The 25,199-nt window shown below is 37.1% G+C and overlaps 1 protein-coding gene and 1 non-coding gene across 2 annotated transcripts in view; both read left to right on the top strand.

The window, feature by feature from the left end:
* TBCA (tubulin folding cofactor A) overlaps nucleotides 1-25,199 on the top strand; it is a 95,860-nt gene that overhangs the window by 67,243 nt on the left and 3,418 nt on the right. The window contains exon 2 of the mRNA XM_055435532.2: nucleotides 12,093-12,198. Coding sequence (XP_055291507.1) covers nucleotides 12,093-12,198 — 106 coding nt within the window. The remainder of the gene's footprint in view (nucleotides 1-12,092; nucleotides 12,199-25,199) is intronic.
* TRNAW-CCA (transfer RNA tryptophan (anticodon CCA)) lies at nucleotides 7,004-7,076 on the top strand. Its single transcript has one exon. It is a non-coding gene; the product is annotated as a tRNA-Trp (tRNA).

The raw sequence follows: 25,199 nt of genomic DNA, 5'->3' as shown, positions 1-25,199 counted from the left end.
ATCTGCCTGCCAATGCAGGAGATGTGTGTTGGATCCCGGGGTCGGAAAGATCCCCTGGAGAAGGAAATGGCAATCCACTTTAGTGTCTTGCCTGGGAAATCCAGTGGACAGAGGAGCCTGCTGGGCTCTAGTCCGTGGGGTTGCAAAAGAGTCAGACACGACTTAGCAACTAACCTCCACCATACCAACATCCTATAAGCTATAGAAGTATTTTGTGAATTGAAAATATAATACAGATAGAATATAGTGTTATTTATGATGGATATTAGCCTCTGGTAAAGACCATGATTATTAAAAATAAACATGAGTTGTTAAAGTTTTATTCTGGCTTAGTTTTGTTTTGGTTGTTTTTGGCTGTGCTATGCAGCTTGAGGGATCTCAGTTCCCACAACCAGGGATTGAACCCAGGCCATGGCAGCAAAAGCCTGGAATCCTACCCACTAGTACTCCAGGTATCAGGGATTTTCCAAAAATTCATACAGAGTATTTCTTAATACAGTAGAAAACATAAAATTGGGTATTATATAAGTAAATCCCTCTTTATATTGTATTTATTTGTATTTGGGAAGAAAAAAGATGAGCTATCTCAATTTCTAAGTGAGTTATCAGTTTAGAACGTATTAGTCCAAAGTAAAAAAGTGTTATTTCTGTAGTTGCAGGACAATCTTCTGTTGTTAATGACTTTATCATCTCAGATGATAGAAAATAATAATAGAAAGTAAATAAAAATAAAAATAAGAATAGAGAAGAAAACTATATGTGGCTTAAACTACGTTTCTAATACAATATGAAATCTGGAAGTAAGGTGCATTCACAGTTGTTAAACCACTAGTTTAATACCATCTTCAAAGATTCAAGTTCTCTGACAAACCAGAGTGACCTGTTCTTTGAGTATGGATATCCTCATGATCCCAAGGTGGCAGGTGTCACACATAGGTGACAATGTCTAGGGGCGAAAAGAGAATTATAACTGCTTATATCATATTTAGGAAGACTGACAAAATTCTCAGAAACCCCCAGCAAAAGCTACTTTAAAAATACAAATTGAGTATTTCATACAAGTAGGAGGGCTTCCCTGGCAGCTCAGTTGGTAAAGAATCTGCTGCAATGCAAGAGACCCCGGTTCGATTCCTGGGTCAGGAAAATTTGCTGGAAAAGGGATTGGCTACCCACTCCTGTATTCTTGGGCTTCCTTGTGGCTCAGCTGGTAAAGAATCACCTGCAATGCGGGAGACCTGGGTTCAATCCCTAGGTTGGGAAGATCCCCTGGAAAAGGAAAATGCTACCCACTCCAGTATTCTGGCCTAGAGAATTCCATGGACTGTATAGCCCAAACAAATGGAACAAGACATATTTTGCTCATAGGTCTATTTTAAAAGTTGAAAATGAGTAAATTTATTATAAATATATATATAATTTATTTAAAATATGATATATATATATAAGATTACATTTCTTTCTCATTGTATCCCATGCTGCTCACAGGATACTATTCTTATAAATCAGGTTAAATTAGTTTTCTTTTTCATCAGTTGCTTCATATTACAGCTATAACTGTGTCGAGGGGTAGGGTCTGGAGGGGCATAGTTTTCCTGGGGTTTCTAATTGTCTTTCATTTTTCCATTATTGGGGGAAAAAAACATAAATGATTTCTACTCTTTTACTCATTCTTCTTAGAGATGTGCCTGTAAGACTCCACAGTAAGATTTTTGTTTAGAGTGAATGCTTTCCAGGCCTACAACACATTTAATATTAACACTGGGATTTTTTTTTTCCTTCATTAGACTTTTGTATTACATTGACCATGATTTCTTTTCTTGATATTCATCTTCGGTTTGCTGCAGTACATTCAGAAAGGGGACAGAGTAGATGAATTTTTGAATTTTTATACAGAAAAAAAAAAATTTACCTGGCCTACAACTTCTTTATCAGTTTTCCACATGACTGACTTGTTTCTTTCAGATCTTAACTCACATATCCCATTCTCAAAGAGGCCTTCCCCGACCATCCTGTTTTAAATTGTGAATCCCCTATTACCAGTTCTTCTTGACTGCTTTTTACCTTAGACCATTTTCACAGTGTAACATGCCTATATATTTTGCTTATTGTCTTTATTTTGTTGCTAAAAATGCCACAGGGCAGACAGTTTTGTAGTTTTGCTCACTGGTATATCCTTGGTACATAAAATGTTTGGCACACAGTAGCCCCTCAGTAAATAATTGATGAATTAGTTAGTGAATTTTCCTATCACTATTATAGTTATAAATCTAGATTTTAAATTGTTTTCTATCAGAACTTTGAAGAGATTGCTCCATTGTCTTCTGATATCTAGAGTAATTAATATGAAATATAAAATTTTTATAGGTGAACTATTCTGCTTTTGAAAGCATTTGGTTTTTTGGATCTCTGGAAATTTTCAACAGTGTACATAAACTTGAGGTTTTGTCGCTGATTCTAGCTGGCACTTAGGAATCCCTTTCAATTAAGATTGTTATTTTTTATAGCTCTGGGAAAAGGTATTCTTTTTTATTATTATTAAAGTATAGTTGATTCACAGTGCTGTGTAGGTTTCAGGTGTACCGCAAAATGATCTGGTTACATACATGCTTTTTGCAGTTATTTTCCATTACATGATATTACACAGTACTGAATATAGTTCCCCGTGCTATACAGTAAATCCTCTTTTATTTTATGTTGTGTGTATTTTTTGATCCCACACTCCCAATTTATCCCTGCCCCAATTCTTCCCTTGATTTTTTACTGTATCACTATTTACAACTCCTATTGGTTATTAAGTTTATCTTCTTTTCCCTTGATGTTCATTTTCCTTATTTTTCTCTTTTTAATTTTAAATCTCTTTAATATAGGTTTTGATATGCTTATTAATATTTAAACAGTGAAATCTGGCATGCTATTTTCTCTGACTATGATGAAATAACAAATAGCTAAAATACGATAGATTGATTTAATATTGGTATTTTGTTTATGACTACTAAGATAGTTTATCATATCAGTAGGAAAAGGAAGTATTCATCAGTAAATGATCACTAGTTTACTGGAAAAGGGTTTAGTTTAATTTCTCCTCAGGTAATATATATTTTAAATATTATATAAGAAGAAAATATTACATATCTATAAAATTTATGAGCAGGGATGTTCATCACCGTATTATCTATATGGAGATGGACTAGATGTCTAACAGCATAATACTTTATTTAATAAGCTGTCGTACTGGTATTGTGGAATGCTTTGCAGCCACTAACAGCTGTGGCTGTTCATTTTTAAAGAATGTTTAATGACATTGAAAATGAGACACTTTCCCAATTATCCATCTATTTATTTACAGTTGACCCTTGAACAACATGAGTTTGAAATATGTAGGTTCACTTATATGTGGATTTTTTTTAAAATATAGTTTTACAAATACGTATTTTTGATACATGGTTGGTTAAATTCGATTATGTGGAACCAGATACAAAGGGTTGACTATAAAGATACATATGGATTTTTGACTGTGAGGAGGATCGGCACCCCTTAACTCCAGAGTTGTTCAAGGATCAACTGTGTGTGTGTATAATATAAATTTTCAAACATTATGTGTTTAAAAAATAGTGAAAAATACTCAAAACATTAAGTTTCATAACGCTTTATATAAAACTGTTGGACCCATATGTATTTCTGAATTCCAAGTTGTTTAGATTTTAGGACTATAATATATGTATTCACAAAATAGCATCTAGAGAACTCTTCTGTAATCAAGCAAATTCACATTTCTACAGTGAAATGTGATTGTTCACATTAGGTAGGACACCTAGAGTCTATAAATATTGTCATGTCAGTTGAGGTCACATTTTGCTGCTAAATGAGTTTATACCTAACTTAATTCTTAAGTTGCAATTTTTAAAAGTTGTTTTGGAATTTTAGATTTATGTGCATTTTTGATCAATAGTAGTTACTTTGGGCAATGAGATTATGAATTATTTTAAATTTTTGTTCTTTGTAATTTTTCAAATGTTTCTTTATTTATAGGACCTTATGCAAAAATATGTTTCAAAAAAAATTTTAGTAATAAATTAAAAAACTATGACTATATATACTTGATTTTTCTTATTAAATCTTAGCCTCTCCTAGAGATGAGTCCAATTTACCAGGAACTATTCATTCATAGATTTAACTATACTATTTTAATAAACATAGATAATTTCATAAGTTTATGGGAAATTAATATTTCCAAACATAATACCATTTCACTCTCTTTTATCAGAAATTTAGTAACTCATACAACTCTAGTTGTTTAACAGGATGCCAAGGAGAAGTAGGAAGTTTTACATATTGCAGACTGGGTATCAGTTGATACTACCATTTTGGAAAGCTATTTGGCCATATCTTAAAGTTGAAATTGTGTATATACTCTCTAAAACCTCTTCCATGTCATGTGACTTGTCATCAATATATTGATTTATACTGTTTGAAAGTGGAACTTTTTCAATTTCTCTTGTATCTTGCTTTAGCATTTTATTTATTGTAATTTTTCATACTGGTATTACTGGGTCCTCACTGTAATTTTTTTTTTCTTTTGAAGGGGCAGTATTTTTGCTATTCAATAACTTGCTTCTTAAGCCTTTTCACAATATGGCGTCTCTTTAAACAAAACAAAACTTTTGCTTGTTTTGATATTCTAATAGTCACATGAATATTTAGCACCTTTACTTGTCAAATGTGATACGTAGTTGAATGTCTTCAATTTTGCCAAGGCCATGGCTGCTGTTTTCCATGGACAACCACATGGAATAGGATGACTAGGATTACCAACCAGAATTGTCAGTAGATCTAGGCAGAAAACGAAGAAGAACTAAAGAGCCTCTTGATGAAAGTGAAAGAGGAGAGTGAAAAAGACGGCTTAAAACTCAACATTGAAAAAAACAAAGATCATGGCATCCGGTCCCATCACTTCATGGCAAATAGATGGGGAAACAATAGAAACAGTGAGAGACTTTATTTTGGGGGGCTCCCAAATCACTGCAGATGGTGACTGCAGCTATGAAATTAAAAGACGCTTGCTCCTTGGAAGGAAAGGTATGACCAACCTAAATAGCATATTAAAAAGCAGAGCCATTACTTTGCCAACAAAGGTCTGTCAGGCCAAAGCTTTTGTTTTTCCAGTGGTCCTGTATGGATGTGAGAGTTGGACTGTGAAGAAAGCTGATCGCCGAAGAATTGATGCTTTTGAACTGTGGTGTTGGAGAAGACTCTTGAGAGTCCCTTGGACTGCAAGGAGATCCAACCAGTCCATCCTAAAGGAGATCAATCCTGGGTGTTCATTGGAAGGACTGATGCTAAAGCTGAAACTGCAATACTTTGGCCACCTCATGCGACGAGTTGACTCACTGGAAAAGACTCTGATGCTGGGAAAGGTTGGGGGTGGGAGAAGAAGGGGACGACCGAGAATTAGATGGCTGGATGGCATCACCGATTCTGTGGACATGAGTTTGAGTGAACTCCGAGAGTTGGTGATGGACAGGGAGGCCTGGCGTGCTGTGATTCATGGGGTCGCGGAGAGTCGGACACGACTGAGCGACTGAACTGAACTGAACTGATTCCATTGTATGGTATACCATATATTGTTTGTCCGTTCAAACAATGGACTTTTGAGTTGTTTACACTTTTTACCTATGCTTGTGTAATGCTGCACTGAGCATTCATGTACAAGTGTTCATGTAGACATATGTTTTCATTTCTGTTGGGTATATACTTAGGAATGGAATTCCTGAGATCTGTGGTAACTGTATTTAACTTTTTGAGGAATGGCCAAGCTTCCAAAGCAGTTGCACCAGTTTCCATTTCCACTGGCAGTGTTTGATGGCTTCAGTTTTTCCACATTCTTGTTAACAACACTTGTTATTATCTGACTTTTTGACTATAAACTTCCTAATGGGTGTGAAGTGCTATCTCGCTATGGTTTTGATTTGTATTTCTCTGATGACCGATGATATTGAGCTGATTGGGCTCACTTGCTGGTTCCATTTGCTGGTTGGGCACCTGTATATCATCTTTAAATAATTTCTACTCAGCTTGCCTACTTTTTAATTGGATTCTTTAAACCTTTTTAATTACTGAGTTGTAAACGTTCTTTGTATATTCTGGATGCGGGTTTCTTATCCAGTATATGTTTTGCAGGTGTTTTCTCCCATTCCGTGGTTGTCTTTTCACTTGCCTGATGGTCTTTTGAAGCACAAAATTTTTTGATCTTGATGAAGGTCAGCACTTTTTTTTGCCACTTTAATTTTTAATTGAAGGATAATTGCTTTACAGAATTTTGTTGTTTTCTGTCAGACATCAACAAGAACCGTCATAATTACACCCATGTCCCCTCCCTCCTGAACCTCCTCCCAACTCCCTCCCCACCCCACCCCTCTAGATTGTCACAGAGCCCCTGTTTGAGTGCCCTGAGTCTTACAGCAAGTTCCCGCTGGCTCTCCATACATCTCACCCTCTCCTCCCTTCTCCTCGCTATGTCCGTAGGTCTGTTCTCCATGTCTGTTTCTCCATTGCTGCCCTGCAGATAAATTCATCAGTACTATCTTTCTAGATTTCACATATATGAGTCAGCTGCAGTCCATGGGGTCGCAATGAGTCGGACATGACTGAAGCAACTGAGCATGGCCTACGATGTTTATATTTCTCGTTCTGGCTTACTTCACTCTGTATAATAGGCTCTAGGTTCGTCTACCTCATTAGAACTGACTCAAATGTGTTCCTTTTTATGGCTGTAATATTTCATTGTATATATGTACCACAGCTTCTTTATCCACTCATGAGTCAGTGGACATCTGGGTTGCTTCCACGTTCTAGTTATTGCAAATAGTGCTTCAATGAAAATTGGGTACGTTTGTCTTTTTCAGTTTTGGTTTCCTTAGGGTATATGCCTATGAGTGGGTTTACTGGATCATATGGTGGTTTTAGTCCTAGGTTTTTAAGGAGTCTCCATACCGTCTTCCGGGCTTCCCTGGTGGCTCAGAGGTTAAAAGCGTCTGCCTCCAATGCAGGAGACCCGGGTTCGATCCCTGGGTAGGGAAGATACCCTGGAGAAGGAAATGGTAACCCACTCCAGTATTCTTGCCTGGAGAATCCCATAGACGGAGAAGCCTGGTAGGCTACCGTCTACGGGGTCGCAAAGAGTCGGACACGACTGAGTGACTTTACTTTACTATACCGTCTTCCATAGTGGCTATATCAGTTTACATTCCCACCAGCAATTCTCCACACCCTCTCCAGCATTTATTGTTTGTAGACTTTGATGATGGCCATTCTGACTGGTGTGAGGTGGTATCTCATTGTAGTTTTGATTTGCATTTCTCTAATAATGAGTGATGCTGAGCATCTTTTCATGTGTTTGTTAGCCATCTGTATGTCTTCTTTGGAGAAATGTCTGTTTAGGTCTTTTTCCCACTTTTTGATTGGATTGTTTGTTTTTCTGGTGTTGAGTTGTATGAGCTGCTCATAAATTTGGGAAGTTAATTCTTTGTCATTTGTTTCCTTTGCTATTATTTTCTCCCATTTTGAGGGTTGTCTTCTTACCTTGTTGGTCGTTTCCTTTGCTGTGCAAAAAGTTTTTAAGTTTAATTAGGTCCCACTTGTTTATTTTTGTTTTTATTTCCATTACTTTAGGAGGTGGGTCTAGAAGATCTTGCTTTGATTTATGTCATTGAGTTTTCTGCCTATGTTTTCCTCTAAGTGTTTTATAGTTTCTGGTCTTACATTTAGGTCTTTAATCTGTTTTGAGTTTATGTGTGGCATTATGAAGTGTTCTGATTTCATTCTTTTGCATGTAGCTGTCCACTTTTCCCCACATCACTTATTGAAGAAGCTGTCTTTGCCGCATTGTATATTCTTGCCTCTTTTGTCAAAAATAAGTTACCTATGCATGGGTTTAAGGTCAACATTTTTGTTTCTTGTGCTTTTGGTGTCATATATAAAACTCCAGATCCAAAGTCATCAAGATTTACCTGCATTTTTCTTTCAAAACTTTTATAACTTTTGCTTTTTATATTGATCCATTTTGAGTTAATTTTTGTATGTGGTATAAGGTGGGGAGGGAGGTGGAAATCATAGGCTTTTAACCTCAAAAATCAAACCAAAGGTAATACGTCTGAAAATACTGATAAATAAATACACAAATAAGTGGCAGGAGACACAGGAAACAAGACTGCCAAATTGTTAATAACTATTAAGACAGAGTGCTGAGTATGACTGGCCTACATAGTTAAAATCACTTTGTGTCCATACATAGACAGTTAAATGGTTTGTTCTTATTTGGTTATTATTACCCTGATAGCCATCATTTCTTAAAATTTCTCCTTTTTTACTGCTTTTTTGTTTCTTTATTTTGCTTTTATATATTTATTTATCTAACTCCTAAAAGTGACCAAAATTTGAACTTGCTGTGTTTCTCTGTACATGTGGGTTTGTAAGGCTAATAAACATTTTCAGTTAATTATGCCTTTAAAATATAATAAGTTATGGCTTTGTATTTATTTGTGCTTATTTTAATAGCATTTGAAAACCAGCAAAGGAGATCAGTGTTTAGAGAAGTACAACTATTAGATATATTTTGGTATCTTTCTGATTGAATTTTGCTTTATTCTAGAAAATTTAGAAAATATAGCTAAAGGAAAAACTAGCAGATGTTAAAATAATTCAAAATTATGCCACTCAGAAATTAATTATAAGCATCTAATTTTTTAAATAAAAGTAATACATATGGGGGGTAGACCCTGAAACTTTTATTGAGAGGCATAAAATGAAAGCTTATTTACCTCCCAGCTAACCACCGCTACCCCATATCACTAGGGCTTTTCTTCTCAGGTATCCACAAATAGATAGTTGCCCAGGTATCCTTTGTTACTTATTATTTGAGAATTTTTTGTTGTTTGTTTATATTCATGGCAGCGTAAAATTTATACCTATTTCATACTTTTTTTTTTCACTTTGAGATATGTCAGGATAAGAATATAAAAGTCGCATTCTATTATAAATACTGTTAACATTTTGTTATATTTCTTTCCATCTATGTTGCTAGTGCATGATCATGAAGGACAAAGATGAGCCTTGTTTGTACAACTCAAAATTCCAAACTGGAACATTTTAGTGTTTTAATATTTAGTATGCATTTTATGTGGTGATTTAAATCCAGACTTTAAATCTAACTTTTTTTTTTTCTTGAGGATGGTGGTGATTCTCTTCTTTTTTTAAAAAAAAAAATTTTATTTTTATTGGAGGCTAATTATTTTACAATATTATATTGGTTGGTTTTGCCATACATTGACATGAATCCGCCCCAGGTGTACATGAGTTCCCCCTCCCGACCCCCCCACCCACCTCCCTCCTCCCCTTATCCTCCCTCTGGGTCATCCCCGCATACCAGCCCCGAGCATCCTGTAACATGCATTGACCCTGAACTGGCGATTCATTTCACATATGATAATATACATGTTTCATTGCCATTCTCCCAAACCATCCCACCCTCACCCTCTCCCACAGAGTCCCAAAGGCTTTTTATACATCTGTGTTTCTTTTGCTGTCTCATATACAGGGTTATCATTTGCATCTTTCTAAATTCCATGTATATGCGTTAGTATATTGTATTGGTGTTTTTCTTTCTGGCTTACTTCACTCTGTATAATAGGCTCTAGTATCATCCACCTCATTAGAACTGGTTCAAATGCATTCTTTTTAATGGCTGAGTAATACTCCATTGTGTATATGTACCAAAGCTTTCTTATCCATTCGTCTGCAGATGGACATCTAGATTGCTTCCATGTCCTGGCTATCATAAACAAGCTTCTGCACAGCAAAGGAAACTATAAGCAAGGTGAAAAGACAGCCTTCAGAATGGGAGAAAATAATAGCAAATGAAGCAACTGATAAAGGATTAATCTCCAAAATATACAAGCAGCTCCTGCAGCTCAATTCCAGAAAAATAAATGGCCCAATCAAAAAATGGGCCAAAGAACTAAACAGACATTTCTCCAAAGAAGACATAAAGATGGCTAACAAACACATGAAAAAATGCTCAACATCCCTCATAGTCAGAGAAATGCAAATCAAAACCACAATGAGATGCCATTTCACACCAGTCAGAATGGCTGCTATCCAAAAGTCTACATGCAATAAATGCTGGAGAGGGTGTGGAGAGAAGGGAAACCTCTTACACTGTTGGTGGGAATGCAAACTAGTACAGCCACTATGGAGAACAGTGTGGAGATTCCTCAAAAAACTGGAAATAGAACTGCCATATGATCCAGCAATCGCACTCCTGGGCATACACACCGAGGAAACCAGAATTGAAAGAGACACATGTACTTTAAAACCGTCTAGATAGTATGACAAAAGATTTTTTAGATTTGTGAACTTATTTTAATTCTGTTAGAATATGAAAATTGTATCATTTTTTAAAATACATTTAATGTTCATTTCAAATGATTAGACAGAAGCTATGCTCTAGTGTGATTTTTAAATTCCTTCCCAGAGAATAGTTCTAGAAGTAAGTTATCAAGCCAGGGGGAGAAAGCTACTTTTAATAGGTATGGGACTGTGAATATTTTTTCCTTCTGTTCCTAAGATAATATGTATATAGGAATATTAGTGTTTTCTTGGACTGCACTTTTCTTTTACATTAAAAATGTGATTAATGAGAACTAGGGGAGATCACATTATTATGATTAATTGAATTTTGATTATCTGAGGAATAATCAGTAGAACTTTGTATTGCCCTGTTCTTTATTGTCGAAAATCTTCCTGATCTCTATCAATACCTTTTCTTGCTTTAATAAATACTTGTTTGTTTCCACTGCTTGTCTGTGCAAGAACTGTATCTAAGTTATATATACCAGTCCCTCACACAAGGAAGATCAGATGTAAAATTAAGTACATGATAAATACTTTTTAAAGATTTTATTGTTGGAAATAACTTAATCTTTTCTTTCTTTGCGATTTGGTATGCAATATTCTGACTCCTTTCCCAGCAAACTGAGCTTTTAGCATTATATTGTTTCAGGTACATGTGTAAAAGTTTGGATAACATGTATCAAAAAAAAAAAAAAGACAACAGAGCCATAGACGGCCCTGGATAGTCAATAATATGGTACTGGCCCTAAAACAGACACTTAGATCCATGGAACAAAATAGAAGTCCAGAAATGAATCCACACTGATATGGTCAATTAATCTGTGACAAAGGAGACAAGAATATACAATGCGGAAAAGATAAGTATCTTCAATAAATGTTGTTGGGAAAACTTTTCATGCAGAAGAATGAAACTGGAACACTTTGTTGCACCATATTAAAAAATAAACTCAAAATGGGTTAGACTTGAATGTAAGATCTTAAATCATAAAAACTCCTAGAAGAAAATATAGATAGTCACCTCATTTACTTTGATCTTAGCAGTATTTTTTTGAATATGTCTCTTCAGTAACATAGATGGACCTGGAACATGTTGATGCTAAATGAAATAAGTCAAACAGAGAAAATACCAAGTGATGTCACTTACATGTGAAATCTAAAAAACAGAACAAATAGGCTCATAGATACAGAGAACAAACTGGTGGTTGCCAGAGGGAAGACAGACAAAATAAGTGAAAAAGATTAAGAGATACAACTTTGTTGGTTACAGATGATGTATAGTTATTGTGATGATCACTCCATAATGTATAAAAATATCAAATTAGTATATTATGTACCTGAAACAAATATAATATTATTAATTATAACTTAATTTAAGTAAATAAAGCAAGCAATAAAGAAATGGTATTTTTATATTGTAAATACAATTGCTATAATGGAATGTGTTTTTAATTAAAATTTTAAGAATACTATGCTTTGATAAGTTGAGTTGCTTTAGTCAGGTATAAAATTTAAGAGCATAAGGCTCATACGTCTATGGCTAAAGTATTTTTCTTCCCTTCCTTTCTCTCTGTCTAGTTCCATATGCTTTTTAAAGTATGCTTTATAGTTACATCGTTTCTTTGTTTCTTGTGGTCAGTTGCTAGAGAGAAAGTTAATTCTCTGAAACATTTTTGGTTTATTTATAGATTGGTCAAAGAAAAAATGATGTATGAAAAAGAAGCAAAACAACAAGAAGAAAAGATTGAAAAAATGAAAGCCGAAGATGGTGAAAATTATGCTATTAAAAAACAGGTAAATTATTATTTAAGATATAATTTTACCTTAAGACTTCAGTCTATCAGTTCAGTTCAGTCAGTCAGTCGTGTCCGACTCTTTGCGACCCCATGAATCACAGCACGCCAGGCCTCCCTGTCCATCACCAACTCCCAGAGTTCACTCAAACTCATGTCCACAGAGTCGGTGATGCCATCCAGCCATCTCATTCTCTGTCGTCCCCATCTCCTCCCGCCCCCAATGCCTCTCAGCATCAGAGTCTTTTCCAGTGAGTCAGCTCTTCACATGAGGTGGCCAAAGTATTGGAGTTTCAGCTTTAGCATCAGTCCTTCCAATGAACACCCAGGATTGATCTCCTTTAGAATGGACTGGTTGGATCTCCTTGCAGTGCAAGGGACTCTCAAGAGTTTTCTCCAGCACTAGCTCAGGCTTAATTAAGCAAAATTCAGTTCAGTTCAGTTCAGTTCAGTCGCTCAGTCGTGTCCGACTCTTAGCGACCCCATGAACCACAGCTTAATGCTTTAAAATGGACTTTTCTGTAGGTAGTTGCTTTCTGTGTTCCTAAAGGAATGCAGTGGCACCTGAAATGCCTTCTTTCTTCAGGCTCTCCAAAAAGAGAACTTTCTTATTTTCTTGACTTCCAGGAGAGCCTGCCTTCCTTTGTGTGTGATACAGCAAAGGACATTTTTATGAGGGAGTATTTGTAAACAGGTGTGTAGGTATAGTATGTCCCCCAGTATGTTTTCTGTAAACTAACTGCTCTTCATAAAGATTTACATACATAATATAACTTTTTGATTCTTAAAATTATGTTAACTGTTTTTTGATAGCTTCTTCCATAAATATTCATATCCCCTTTGTACCTCTCTCACTAAGGTACTCAATTGTTTCCCCACATCTAGTGAGAAGCATTGTAATGTAGTGTATCACTTATTTCACCCAGGTCCTGCTTGGATCCCATCCAGCTTGTTTTCCCACTTGTATAGTTTTGTTTTTTCTGCTCTGTGCTTTTAGTCATCAATAATGTATTTTAAAACAGTCCTATAGCTAGAATATGAGTTGTAAGTTACATGGAATGGGGAATGTGTATCCTTTCTAAACGTTTCTGTGTGCTCAGTTGAGTCCAACTCTTTGCGACCCTGTGGACCATAGCTCCTCCGTCCATGGAATTTTCCAGGCAAGCTTACTGGAGGGGTTGCCTTTTCGTGCTCCAGGGGACCTTCCCAATCTAGGAATCAAACCTGTATCTCTTGCATCTCCTGCATTGGCAGGCGGATTCTGTACCACTGCACCACCTTTCTAAACAAAATTCTACAAATAGTACCACAGATTATCACAGAATCTGTTTTATTTCATTTTTAGTATTTGTATATTATCTTTCAATAAAATTACTGCTTGATAGGTAAAAATTAACTTTATTGAATCCTGTGTTCTAATTGTTATTTGACGATATTAGCCACTTACTGGTTATATCATTGATTGCATATGCAGATATAAAAGGGAAAAAGTGAGTGAAAGTCGCTTAGTCATGTCTGACTCTTTGCAACCCCATGGATTATACAGTCAATGGAATTCTCCAGGCCAGAATACTGGAGTGGGTAGCCTTTCCCTTCTCCAGGGGATCTTTCCAACTCAGGGATCAAACCCATGTCTCCCGCATCACAGGTAGATTCTTTACCATCTGAGCCACAAGGGAAGCCCAAGAATACTAGAGTGGGTAGCCCATCCCTTTTCCAGCAGATCTTCGTGACCCAGGAATTGAACCAGGGTCTCCTGCATTGCAGGCGGATTCTTTACCCGCTGAGCTATCAGGGAATCCTGTAAAAGGGAAGAATATTTGTTCAAAAACCCTTTCTACACTCAGCCATGTTAAGATTCTTTTGTCACAGTGGTCATGGTTTATAACATGATTTCCTAGATTCATAGTCAGCCTAGTACTTAAATTTAAGAATATCATCCCATATCTAATTACAGAACAGTAAATTTTTCATTTTTGCTATTCTCAACCTACAGTATATACAGTTGTCCAGTTTTGTTTCAGAGTCTCATGAAACTTTGTCTTCACTTTAGCTCAGCCTACATGCTTTTCTCAATTCCTTTTCCTAGCTTACCTGTACTGTTTGTCCACCCATTTGTGTTTTATCGTACATGCAAGGGGAGTTGCATTGCCAGAAGCACTGCTCTGCTACTCATTGTCTACTACTTTAAGGTCAGTCATTGCTTCTTGACACTTGCTGACGCCCCTCATAAAAGAGAGCCGCATGCTAGATTTTGTGGGTTCTCTGCTGTTTCCCTGTGTCTCCTCCTTTTCTGAGCTAAATGCCGTCTGCAGTCACTTCTCACTGTCTTGGCTTGTCTCTCACTTGTTTCCATTTGCTCTGCCTTTCCTGGACCTTCTGAACCAGGCCTGTTTTATAACATACACATACAGTGCTGTCCCTATCAAACTTCTTACCTGAAATTGATTACCAAAATTGTTCTCTCCTGGACTAGGCCTCATTTTGGTTCTTTTAAAGTAAACTAGGCAGAAGTTTCAGGGCCCTGCTGCTAAGTCACTTCAATCATGTCTGACTCTGTGCGACCCCATAGACAGCAGCCCACCAGGCTCCCCCGTCCCTGAGATTCTCCAGGCAAGAACACTGGAGTGGGTTGCCATTTCCTTCTCCAATGCATGCAAGTGAAAAGTGAAAGTGAAGTCGCTCAGTTGTGTCCGATCCTCAGCGACCTCATGGACTGCAGCCTACCAGGCTCCTCCGTCCATGGGATTTTCCAGGCAAGAGTACTGGAGTGGACTAGCAAGGCAAAATACTAGTCAAAAAGTTATTCTGCTGTCCTTCGTTTTCTGGCTAAAAAGTATAACACAGTATTCAGAAGTTAACCGAATATTGATGTGAGCCTTCTGCTTATGATATTCCTCTTTTCCTACACCTTCCTCATCATACTTAATTTTTACATGAACATAAGTTTTCATTTTTTGAGATAAATGCCCAAATAATTTCTGGGTCATGTTAGTACATTTTTTGCTTTAAAAGAAACTACCAAGATCTTTTCTGAGTGGCTGTATTCATAGCATTTTATATTTCTATCAGTCATCTTTGATGGTCTGACTTCTCCCCATCCTTGCCATCATTTGGTGTTATCACTATTTTTTTTAAAATTTTGTTTGTTTATTTTTGGCTGTGCCAGGTCTTCATTGCTGCCCCAGACTCCCTCGAGTTGCAGTGAGCGGGGCTTCTCTTCCTTGCTCTGTGCAGGCTGCTCACTGTGGTGGCTTCTCTTGTGTGGAGCACAGGGCTTCTCCGCTTCTGTAGTTGCCGTATGCAGATTCTAAAGCGCTGGCACAGTAGGTGTGGTGCATGGCCTTAGTTGCCCCGTGGCATGCAGAATCCTCCTGGACCAGAATCAAACCTGTCTCCCCTGCATTGGCAGGTGGATTCTCACCCACTGGACCACCAGGGGAGTCCTGGTGTTATCACTGGTGTTTTCACCATTTTAATTTCGACATTTACCCATCACATCTACATGATTAGTGTATAGTGACAGCTGATTTTGCTTTTAATTTGAATTTCCCTAATGGCTAATAATATTGAACTTCTTCTCATTTGCTTATTGCCCATCTGTATATCCTCTTCAGTGAAATGTCTATCCATGATTTCTGCTCATTTTCTAATTAGATATTTTGTTTCTTTTAGTTTTGAGAATTTTTAATATTTTCTAGATAAATGCCTTTTGTTGGATATATGGTTTGCAGATATTGTCTTTTAACCCTTAATTTGTCTTTTTCCCTCTTAATACAATCTTTTATTGACCAACAGTCTTTAACTTTGAGAACATCTCCTTTACAGCTAATGTATCCTTTTGTGAATCATACTTTTGATGTCAAATCTAAGGCCTCTTTGGCTGGACTTTGGTCCTGAAGATTTTCTTGTTTTCTAAAAGTTGTGTGGTTTTATTTATCTCTTATATTCACAGCTTCAGTTGAGTTTGAGTTAGTTTTTATTTAAGGTGTATATATGTGTGGGCTTAGTTGCTCAGTTGTCCCCAACTCTTTGCGACCCCATGGAGTATAGTCCACCAGGCTCCTCTGTCCATGGGAATTTTCCAGGCAAGAATACTGGGAATGGACTGCCATGCCCTCCTTCACAGGATCTTCCCAACCCCGGGATCAAACCCTGGTCTCCGGCATTGCAGGTAGATTCTTTACGGTCTGAGCCACCAGGGAAGCCCATGTAAGGTGTAAGGTTTAGTTAAAGATTCATCTTTTTGCCTGAGTGCCCACTTCCAGCAGCGTTTGTTGAAAAGGTTATATCCATCCTCCATGGAAATGCTTTTGTTCCTTTGTCAGAAACCAGTGGGACTTGTTTGTGTGAATCTGTTTTGGGGTTCTCTTCTGGTCCATTAATCTATGTCTAACTTCACCAGTACCACACCATCCTGAATACTGTAACTATATAATGAACCTTAACATTGGGAAGAGTGAGCCCTCTCACTTGCTTCTTTTTCTCTCAGAATTGTTTTTCCTATTCTAATTTTTTTTCCCTTTCCGTAAAAATTTTAAAATAATGATCTCCATTAAACCTGGAGATCAACTTGGGGAGAATTAATGTCTTTACTATGTTGAATCTTCCAGTCAGTGAACATGGTAAGTCTCTCCAGTTTATTTAGGTCTCATTTCTTTCTTAGAATTAGGTTGGCCAAAAGGTTTAATTAGGTTTTTCCAAACGAACTTTTTGGTCAATCCGATATTTTGTAATTTTCAGCATACAGATAGATCCTATACATATTTTGTTAGATTTAAACCTAAGTATTTAATTTTTTTGAGGGTATTGTAAATGATACTGTTTTTAGTTTTAGTTACCAATGCTGTATTTGTTATTAGATATAAAAGTGCAGTCAGTTTTTTGTGTGTTGATTTTAAAACCTGTAGCCTTGACTTTGCTGACTTCACGTATTAGTTCTGGGAGTTTTGGGTGTATTCCTTCTGACTTTCTACATAACAATCTTGTCATTTGCAAATAAGGACAGTTTCATTTGGGGCTTCCCATGTGGCACCAGTGGTAAAGAACCTACCTGCCAGTGCATGAGATGTAAGAGACGTGGGTTCAATCCCTAGGCTGGGAAGATCCCTTGGAGGAGGAAATGGCAACCTACTCCAGTATTCTTGCTTGGAAAATCCCATGGACAGAGGAACCTGGTGGGCTACAGTCCATAGAGTCACAAAGAGTCAGACACGACTGAGCGGCTAACACTACACTACAGTTTCACTTCTTTTAAATCTGTATGTCTTTTATTTATTTTTCTTGCCTTGTTGCTCTGGCTGGAGCTTACAGTTCTGTGTTGAATAGGAGTGGTGAGAGTGAACATACTTACCTTGTTTTCAGTCTTAAGGGGATAGCATTTAGTTTTTTACCATTATATAAATGTTAGCTGTAGGGGTTTTGTAGATGGTCTTTTTCAAGTTGAGGAAGTTCTTTGTTTATGGTTTTGCTGAGTATTTTTGTCATGAATAGGTATTAAGTTCAGTTCAGTTCAGTTGCTCAGTCGTGTCTGACTCTTTGCGACCCCATCAATCACAGCACACCAGGCCTCCCTGTCTATCACCAACTCCCGGAGTTCACTCAAACTCATGTCCATCGAGTCGGTGAAGCCATCCAGCCATCTCATTCTCTGTCGTCCCCTTCTCCTCCTGCCCCCAATCCCTTCCAGCATCAGAGTCTTTTCCAGTGAGTCAGCTCTTCGCATGAGGAAGTATTGGGTTTTGTCAAATGCTTCTTCTATGTCATTTGGTAAGATCACATGAGTTTTCTTCTTTGGCTTGTTGAAACTGAATTACATGGATTAATTTCTAAATACTGAACCAACCTTGATTGTGTTGTATAATTCTCTTAATTGCTGGATTTGAATTGCTAGTATTTTATTGAGGATTTTTGCATCTAAGTTTATGGGAAATAATGGTCTGAAGATTTTTTTTTTATTAAGGTGGTACGTGTTCCCTCTTTTTTCTTGAAAGATTTGTATAAAATTGGTGCTAAGTGTTTAAATATTTGAAAAAATTGTTCAGTGAAAGCATGTAGGCTTGGAGAGCTCTTTTTCAAGAATTTTTTAATTAAATTTTGATTTATTTAATAATTATAGAACTGTTCAGTTTATCTGTTGAGTTTTAGTGGTTTATAGTTTTCAAGGAACTGGTCCGTGTCTTCTGAGTGGTTGAATTTATGAGCATTATGAACATTTGTGAGCTTTATAAAATTACTTTTAGCATTTTTTTCCTCTTTTTGTTGGTTTTGAGATCTGTACTGACATCTATTTTGTTACTGATAGTGGCAGTTTGTGCCTTTTTACTTTATATTTGTCAGTCTTAACTAGAAGTCTACACCAAAAATAAAGCTTTGTGTCATTGCTTTTTTCCACCTCTGTTCTCCTCCTGTTTTTCATTTTATTGATTTCTGTTCTTGTATTTGTTATTTCCTTTCTTCTGCTTGTATAGGTTTATCTTGCTCTTCTTTTTCTAGGTTCCTGAAGTAAAAACTTAGCTTTTTAATTTGAGATCTTTCCTCTTTACGAATCTAAGCATTTAGTGCTCTAAATTTCCCTCTCAGCATTGCTTTAGCTGAAAATCCCAGAAATTTTAATATGTTGTGTTTTCATTTATCTATGTATTTCTCTGTTTCCTTAGAGACTTCCTTGTTGTGACCCGTTAGTTATTTAGAAGTATGTTGTTTAATTTGTAAAATGTTTACAGGTTTTTCTGCTGTCTTTCTGTTATTGTTTTCTAATTTTATTCCATTATAGTCAGACATGTACTTTGTTTTATTTCAGTACTTTTAAATTTGTTGAGGTTTTTGTTCATTTTGAGTTTGTTCCTTTTGGTCCAGGATATAGTGTACTATAGAGAATGTTTCATAGGTGCTTGAAAAGAATTTGTATTTTTGTTTCGTAGGTGTAGAGTGTTCTATAAATGTCAGTTAGATCTTTTGATGGTGTTATTGGGTTCTTTTATATCTTTGCCGATTTTTTTTCTCTAGTACTTCTGTTATTTGCTAAAACTGGAGTATTCGAATCCTCAGCTGTATTTGTGGGTTTCTCTCTCCTTTTAGCTTTATTGTTTCTAGTTTCATGTGTTTTGAAGCTCTTGTTTAGTATATACACATTTAGGATCACTGTGTTTTCTTGGAGAATTGATCATTTTATCATTATGTAATATCCCTCTGTGTCCCTCATAATTTTTTACTCTTAAGTCTATTTTATCCAATATGAATATAGTCACTCCTGTCTTTTTTTTAATGTTTGCGTGATATATCTTTTTTCTATTCTTTTTTAAACCTATCTCTTTCATTTGAAGTGAGTTTCTTGTAGACCTGTTTTTAGCTGGTAAATTTAGACCATTCATGTTTAAGTAATTATTGGTGTGTCAGTGCTTAGAGCCCAGATTATTTTTGACTCATGGGATTCTTCTTCCATCCTTAACCATTCATCAATAACCACAGAAGTCAAATGCACTTTTTCTTTCTTTCTTTCTGTCTGTCTGTCTGTCTTCTTCATGGCATGGTGACTGAGTCCTAAGGGAAGTGTTTCCCAAAGTGATCATTCCAAGAGATCCATGTAGAAGCTACAGGGCTTCTTAAGACACAGCTTCAGGTCTTCAGTTTCAGAATGCCCCTTCTGCCACAGCCTGTTGGTTTCACAGTGCCAGACCAAATTCACTGTGGGAGGTACCTGCTCAGGAGTAGGAAAACAAGGAGGTGATGCCATGGGCTCTGTCTTGGCTACTGACTGCCGGAGCTACTGATGCACATGCTAGAGCCGAAATCAGCGGCTGTAACTTACAGCCGGTTAACCAGCTAATCACCCTCGGACTCGGCTTTATTGTTTGTAAATTGAGGACGCTGGACTGGATGACATACCAGATGTCGTTATGTCCTTTCTATGATCCTGTTTCTTAGATATCTTTTTTTCCTCAGCTTTACTGAGGTAAAATTAAAATTGTATATATTTAAGGTGGGTAGCTCGATGGTTTGATGTACATATACCTCATAAAATATCTACCATATTCACGCTACTTAACATATCCATCACCTCACATAGTTACTGTTTGTTTTTCTTTTCTTCATCAAATAGATTTCTTAACTTGTTTATTATCACATTACCATATTAGCACCATATGAAAGAAGAGACTTAACCATCGCTCCAGTAATCTCTGAACTACTTTTAGAGCTCAATTTGACAAACCAATACAGTTATCATTGGTTCCAGAAGCAACCAGTATCTAACATTAGACTGTGTGTAGTTTATTATAGGTATAGCCAGCCCTGTGTGAATGATCTGGACACTAAAGGAGCTAGAAACCATTGGCTAGGTTATTTCACACACTCTTTTTTTTGAAAAATTAATGATCTGCTAATAGGTTTTTCCTTTCCAGTGTATGTATGTTTGATTATGAAAGAAACTGATCATATTTTAGTTCAGTGATTTATTCACTATTGCAACAGGTATTGCTAAGCTTCCCCCAGGATCCTTAGTTAACCTCAGTCTTGTCATCAGTTAGTTCAGTTCACTCGCTCAGTTGTGTCCAACTCTTTGTGACCCCATGAATTACAGCACGCCAGGCCTCCCTGTCCATCACCAACTCCCAGAGTTCACTCAAACTCCTGTCCATCGAGTCGGTGATGCCATCCAGCCTTCTCATTCTCTGTCATCCCCTTTTCCTCCCGCCCCCAATCCCTCCCAGCATCAGGGTCTTTCCCAATGAGTCAACTCTTTGCATGAGGTGGCCAGAGTATTGAAGTTTCAGCTTTAGCATCAGTCCTTCCAATGAACACCCAGGACTTATCTCCTTTAGAATGGACTGGTTGGATCTTCTTGTAGTCCAAGGGACTCTCAAGAGTCTTCTCCAACACCACAGTTCAAAAGCATCAATTCTTTGGCCATCAGCTTTCTTCACAGTCCAACTGTCACATCCGTACATGACCACTGGAAAAACCATAGCCTTGACTAGATGGACCTTGGTTGGCAAAGTAATGCCTCTGCTTTTTAATATGCTATCTAGGTTGGTCATAACTTTCCTTCTAAGGAGGAAATGTCTTTTAATTTCATGGCTGCAATCAGCATCCGCAGTGATTCTGGAGCCCAAAAAAATAAAGTCTGACACTGTTTCTACTGCTTCCCCATCTCTTTCCCATGAAGTGATGGGACCAGATGCCATGATCTTAGTTTTCTGAATGTTGAGCTTTAAGCCAACCTTTTCACTCTCCTCTTTCACTTTCATCAAGAGGCTTTTTAGTTCCTCTTCACTTTCTGCCATAAGGGTGGTGTCATCTGCATGTCTGAGGTTATTGATATTTCTCCTGGCAATCTTGATTCCAGTTTGTGCTTCTTCCAGCCCAGCATTCCTCATGATGTACTCTGCATATGTTAAATAAGCAGGGTGACAATATACAGCCTTGACATACTCCTTTTCCTATTTGGAACCAGTCTGTTGTACCATGTCTAGTTCTAACTGTTGCTTCCTGACCTGCATACAGGTTTCTCAAGAGGCAGGTCAGGTGGTCTGGTATTCCCATCTCCTTCAGAATTTTCCACAGTTTATTGTGATTCACACAGTCAAAGGCTTTGGCATAGTCAATGAAGCAGAAATAGATGTTTTTCTGGAACTCTCTTGCTTTTTCCATGATCCAGCGGATGTTGGCAATTTGATCTCTGGTTCCTCTGCCTTTTCTAAAACCAGCTTGAACATCAGGAAGTTCACGGTTCATGTATTGCTGAAGCCTGTCTTGGAGAATTTTGAGCATGACTTCACTAGCGTGTGAGATGAGTACAGTTGTGCAGTAGTTTGAGCATTCTTTGGCATTGTCTTTCTTTGGGATTGGAATGAAGACTGACCTTTTCCAGTCCTGTGGCCACTGCTGAGTTTTCCAAATATCCTGGCATATTGAGTGCAGCATTTTCACAGCATCATCTTTCAAGATTTGAAATAGCTCAACTGGCATTCCATCACTTCCACTAGCTTTGTTCGTAGTGATGCTTTCTAAGGCCCACTTGACTTCACATTCCAAGATGTCTGGCTCAAGGTCAGTGATCACACCTTCATGATTATCTTGGTCATGAAGATCTTTTTTGTACAGTTCTTCTGTGTATTCTTGCCACCTCTTCTTAATATCTTCTGTTTCTGTTAGGTCCTTACCATTTCTGTCCTTTATCGAGCCCATCTTTGCATGAAATGTTCCCTTGGAATCTCTAATTTTCTTGAAGAGATCTCTAGTCTTTCCTATTCTGTTATTTACCTCTATTTCTTTTCATTGATTGCTGAGGAAGGCTTTCTTATCTCTCCTTGCTGTTCTTTGGAACTCTGCATTCAGATGCTTATATCTTTGCTTTTCTCCTTTGCTTTTCACTTCTCTTCTTTTCCCAGCTATTTGTAAGGCCTCCCCAGACAGCCATTTTGCTTTTTGATTTCTTTTCCATGGGGATGGTCTTGATCCCCATCTCCTGTACAATGTCACGAACCTCCATCCATAGTTCATCAGGCATTCTATCTATCAGATCTAGTCCCTTAAATCTATTTCTCACTTCCACTGTATAATCATAAGGGATTTGATTTAGGTCATATCTGAATGGTCTAGTGGTTTTCCCTACATTCTTCAATTTAAGTCTGAATTTGGCAATAAGGAGTTCATGATCTGAGCCACAGTCAACTCCTGGCCTTGTTTTTGCTAACTGTATAGAGCTTCTCCACATTTGGCTGCAAAGAATATAATCAATCTGATTTCGGTATTGACCATCTGGTGATGTCCATGTGTAGAGTCTTCTCTTGTGTTGTTGGAAGAGGGTGTTTGCTATGACTGGTGCATTCTCTTGGGAAAACTCTATTAGCCTTTGCCCTGCTTTATTCCGTGCTCCAAGGCCAAATTTGCGTGTTACTCCAAGTGTTTCTTGACTTCCTACTGACAGAATGTGGTCCACTGGAGAAGGGAATGGCAAACCACTTCAATATTCTTGCCTTGAGAACCCCATGAACAGTATGAAAAGGCAAAATGATAGGACACTGAAAGATGAACTCCCAGGTCGGTAGGTGCCCAATATGCTACTGGAGATCAGTGGAGAAATAACTCCAGAAAGAATGAAGGGATGGAGCCAAAGCAAAAACAGTACCCAGTTGTGGATGTGACTGGTGATAGAAGCAAGGTCCAATGCTATAAAGAGCAATATTGTATAGGAACCTGGAATGTTAGGTCCATGAATCAAGGCAAATTAGAAGTGGTCAAACAGGAGATGGCAAGAGTGAACATAGACATTCTAGGAATCAGTGAACTAAAATGCACTGGAATGGGTGAATTTAACTCGTGACCATTATATATACTACTGTGGGCAGGAATACCTTAGTTAAATGGAGTAGCCATCATGGTCAGCAAAAGAGTCTGAGATGCAGTACTTGGATACAATCTCAAAAACGACAGAATGATCTCTGTTAGTTTCCAAGACAAACCATTCAGTATCACGGTAATCCAAGCCTGTGTCCCAGAAGTTGAACGGTTCTGTGCAGACATACAAGACCTTTTAGAACTAACACCCAAAAAAGATGTCCTTTTCATTATAGGGGACTGAAATGCAAAAGTAGGAAGTCAGCAAACACCTGGAGTCTTGTCATAATCAGCACTGAAATAAACTGACAGTTTATCCAGATATTTTAAACAGAGGCACCATTCATTTGAATGACTACTTCCAAAAATAACACTTTGAATGATCATACTTTTTTCATTTATTCACATGTTTTGAGGGGTGTCTTTACTGTATAATCACACCCTATATACTGTCTTTTTAAATTATTCCTGACAATTGTAATTCACTGTCAGAAGGTAAAGTCTATGATTTGTGGCCTTGATAAAGATATGGTTTATGGATCCCAAACTATAGTTATCACTGTAGTGTATGAAGTACAGTGAAGCAGCGTTATGTGTTCATTTTCATGCTTATTCTCCCATATGGATTGGAGGATGAGACCTTCTCTTTTTCATATTTGTATCCCCTGTACCTGACATCCTGCAACTATATAGTAAGCTTATTGTATGAAATGAGGCTGATATATGGGAGAGACTGAGCTTCAGCCCTTCTTAAGTCAGAATCCTGTTTGATTAATTGAGGGATATAGAGCAGTAATGAATAGAAGGTAGTTTGGACAGCATTGTTTAAAGTTCATTTCAGTGACAACACTAAAGCTTGCCAAATAAATTTTACAAGTATACATTTTGACTTATCATGTATTTGACCCAATTCTTTATATTTATTTCGTCTTGTTTAATTCCTGTTAACTGGGGGGGTTCATAGGGGAGGAAATATGAATTCCTTACCCAATTAAATGTCCCTGTCACTGACTTTTCACATGTATTCAAACTAACCAGACACATGAAAATAAACTTAGTGACTCACTCGTGTCAAACTCTTTGCAATGCTATGGACCAGACTCCTCTGTTCATGGAGTTCTCCAGGCAAGAATACTGGAGTAGATTGCCATTTCCTTCTCCAGGGGGGTCTTCCCAACTTAGGGTCGAATCCAGGTCCCCTGTATTGTAGGCAGATTATTTACCATCTGAGCCACCAGGGAAGTCCTCAAAAATAGATTAATGGCGATGATTGAATTGCCATGGCATGGTATGAATAGCTATAAAATAAAGTCATAATCCTGTGTTTGAAATTTTCAACATGTGCCTTATTAGTAAAAGAATTACAAGTCCAGCAAGAGATTTCACCTAAGAAAAGAGATGTGGATAGTGAGCATTGTTGTATATTATAATTTTTATAATATATATATATATATATTATATATATATATAATTTTTGTATATTATATATTGTGAACAATGATAAAACTTTTGGGAAAAGGAAGGAGGTAGTGGGATTCATTATATTAGAGTGTAATAGGATTATGGTTACCATTAAATTATGTCATTTGTTTTTAATTTGAGTTAGTTAATAAATTTTGTAGGTTAAAGTTCAAGATTTTGTAGCCATTTAACCAAAGGTAG

This window comes from Moschus berezovskii, chromosome 9, assembly GCF_049115385.1.
Source record: "Moschus berezovskii isolate FMDL1 chromosome 9, NW_MosBer_1.0, whole genome shotgun sequence".
In the NCBI taxonomy this organism is placed as follows: Eukaryota; Metazoa; Chordata; class Mammalia; order Artiodactyla; family Moschidae; genus Moschus; species Moschus berezovskii.
Note: the sequence above shows the minus strand (reverse complement) of the source record. Positions and strands in the feature narration are given on the sequence as shown.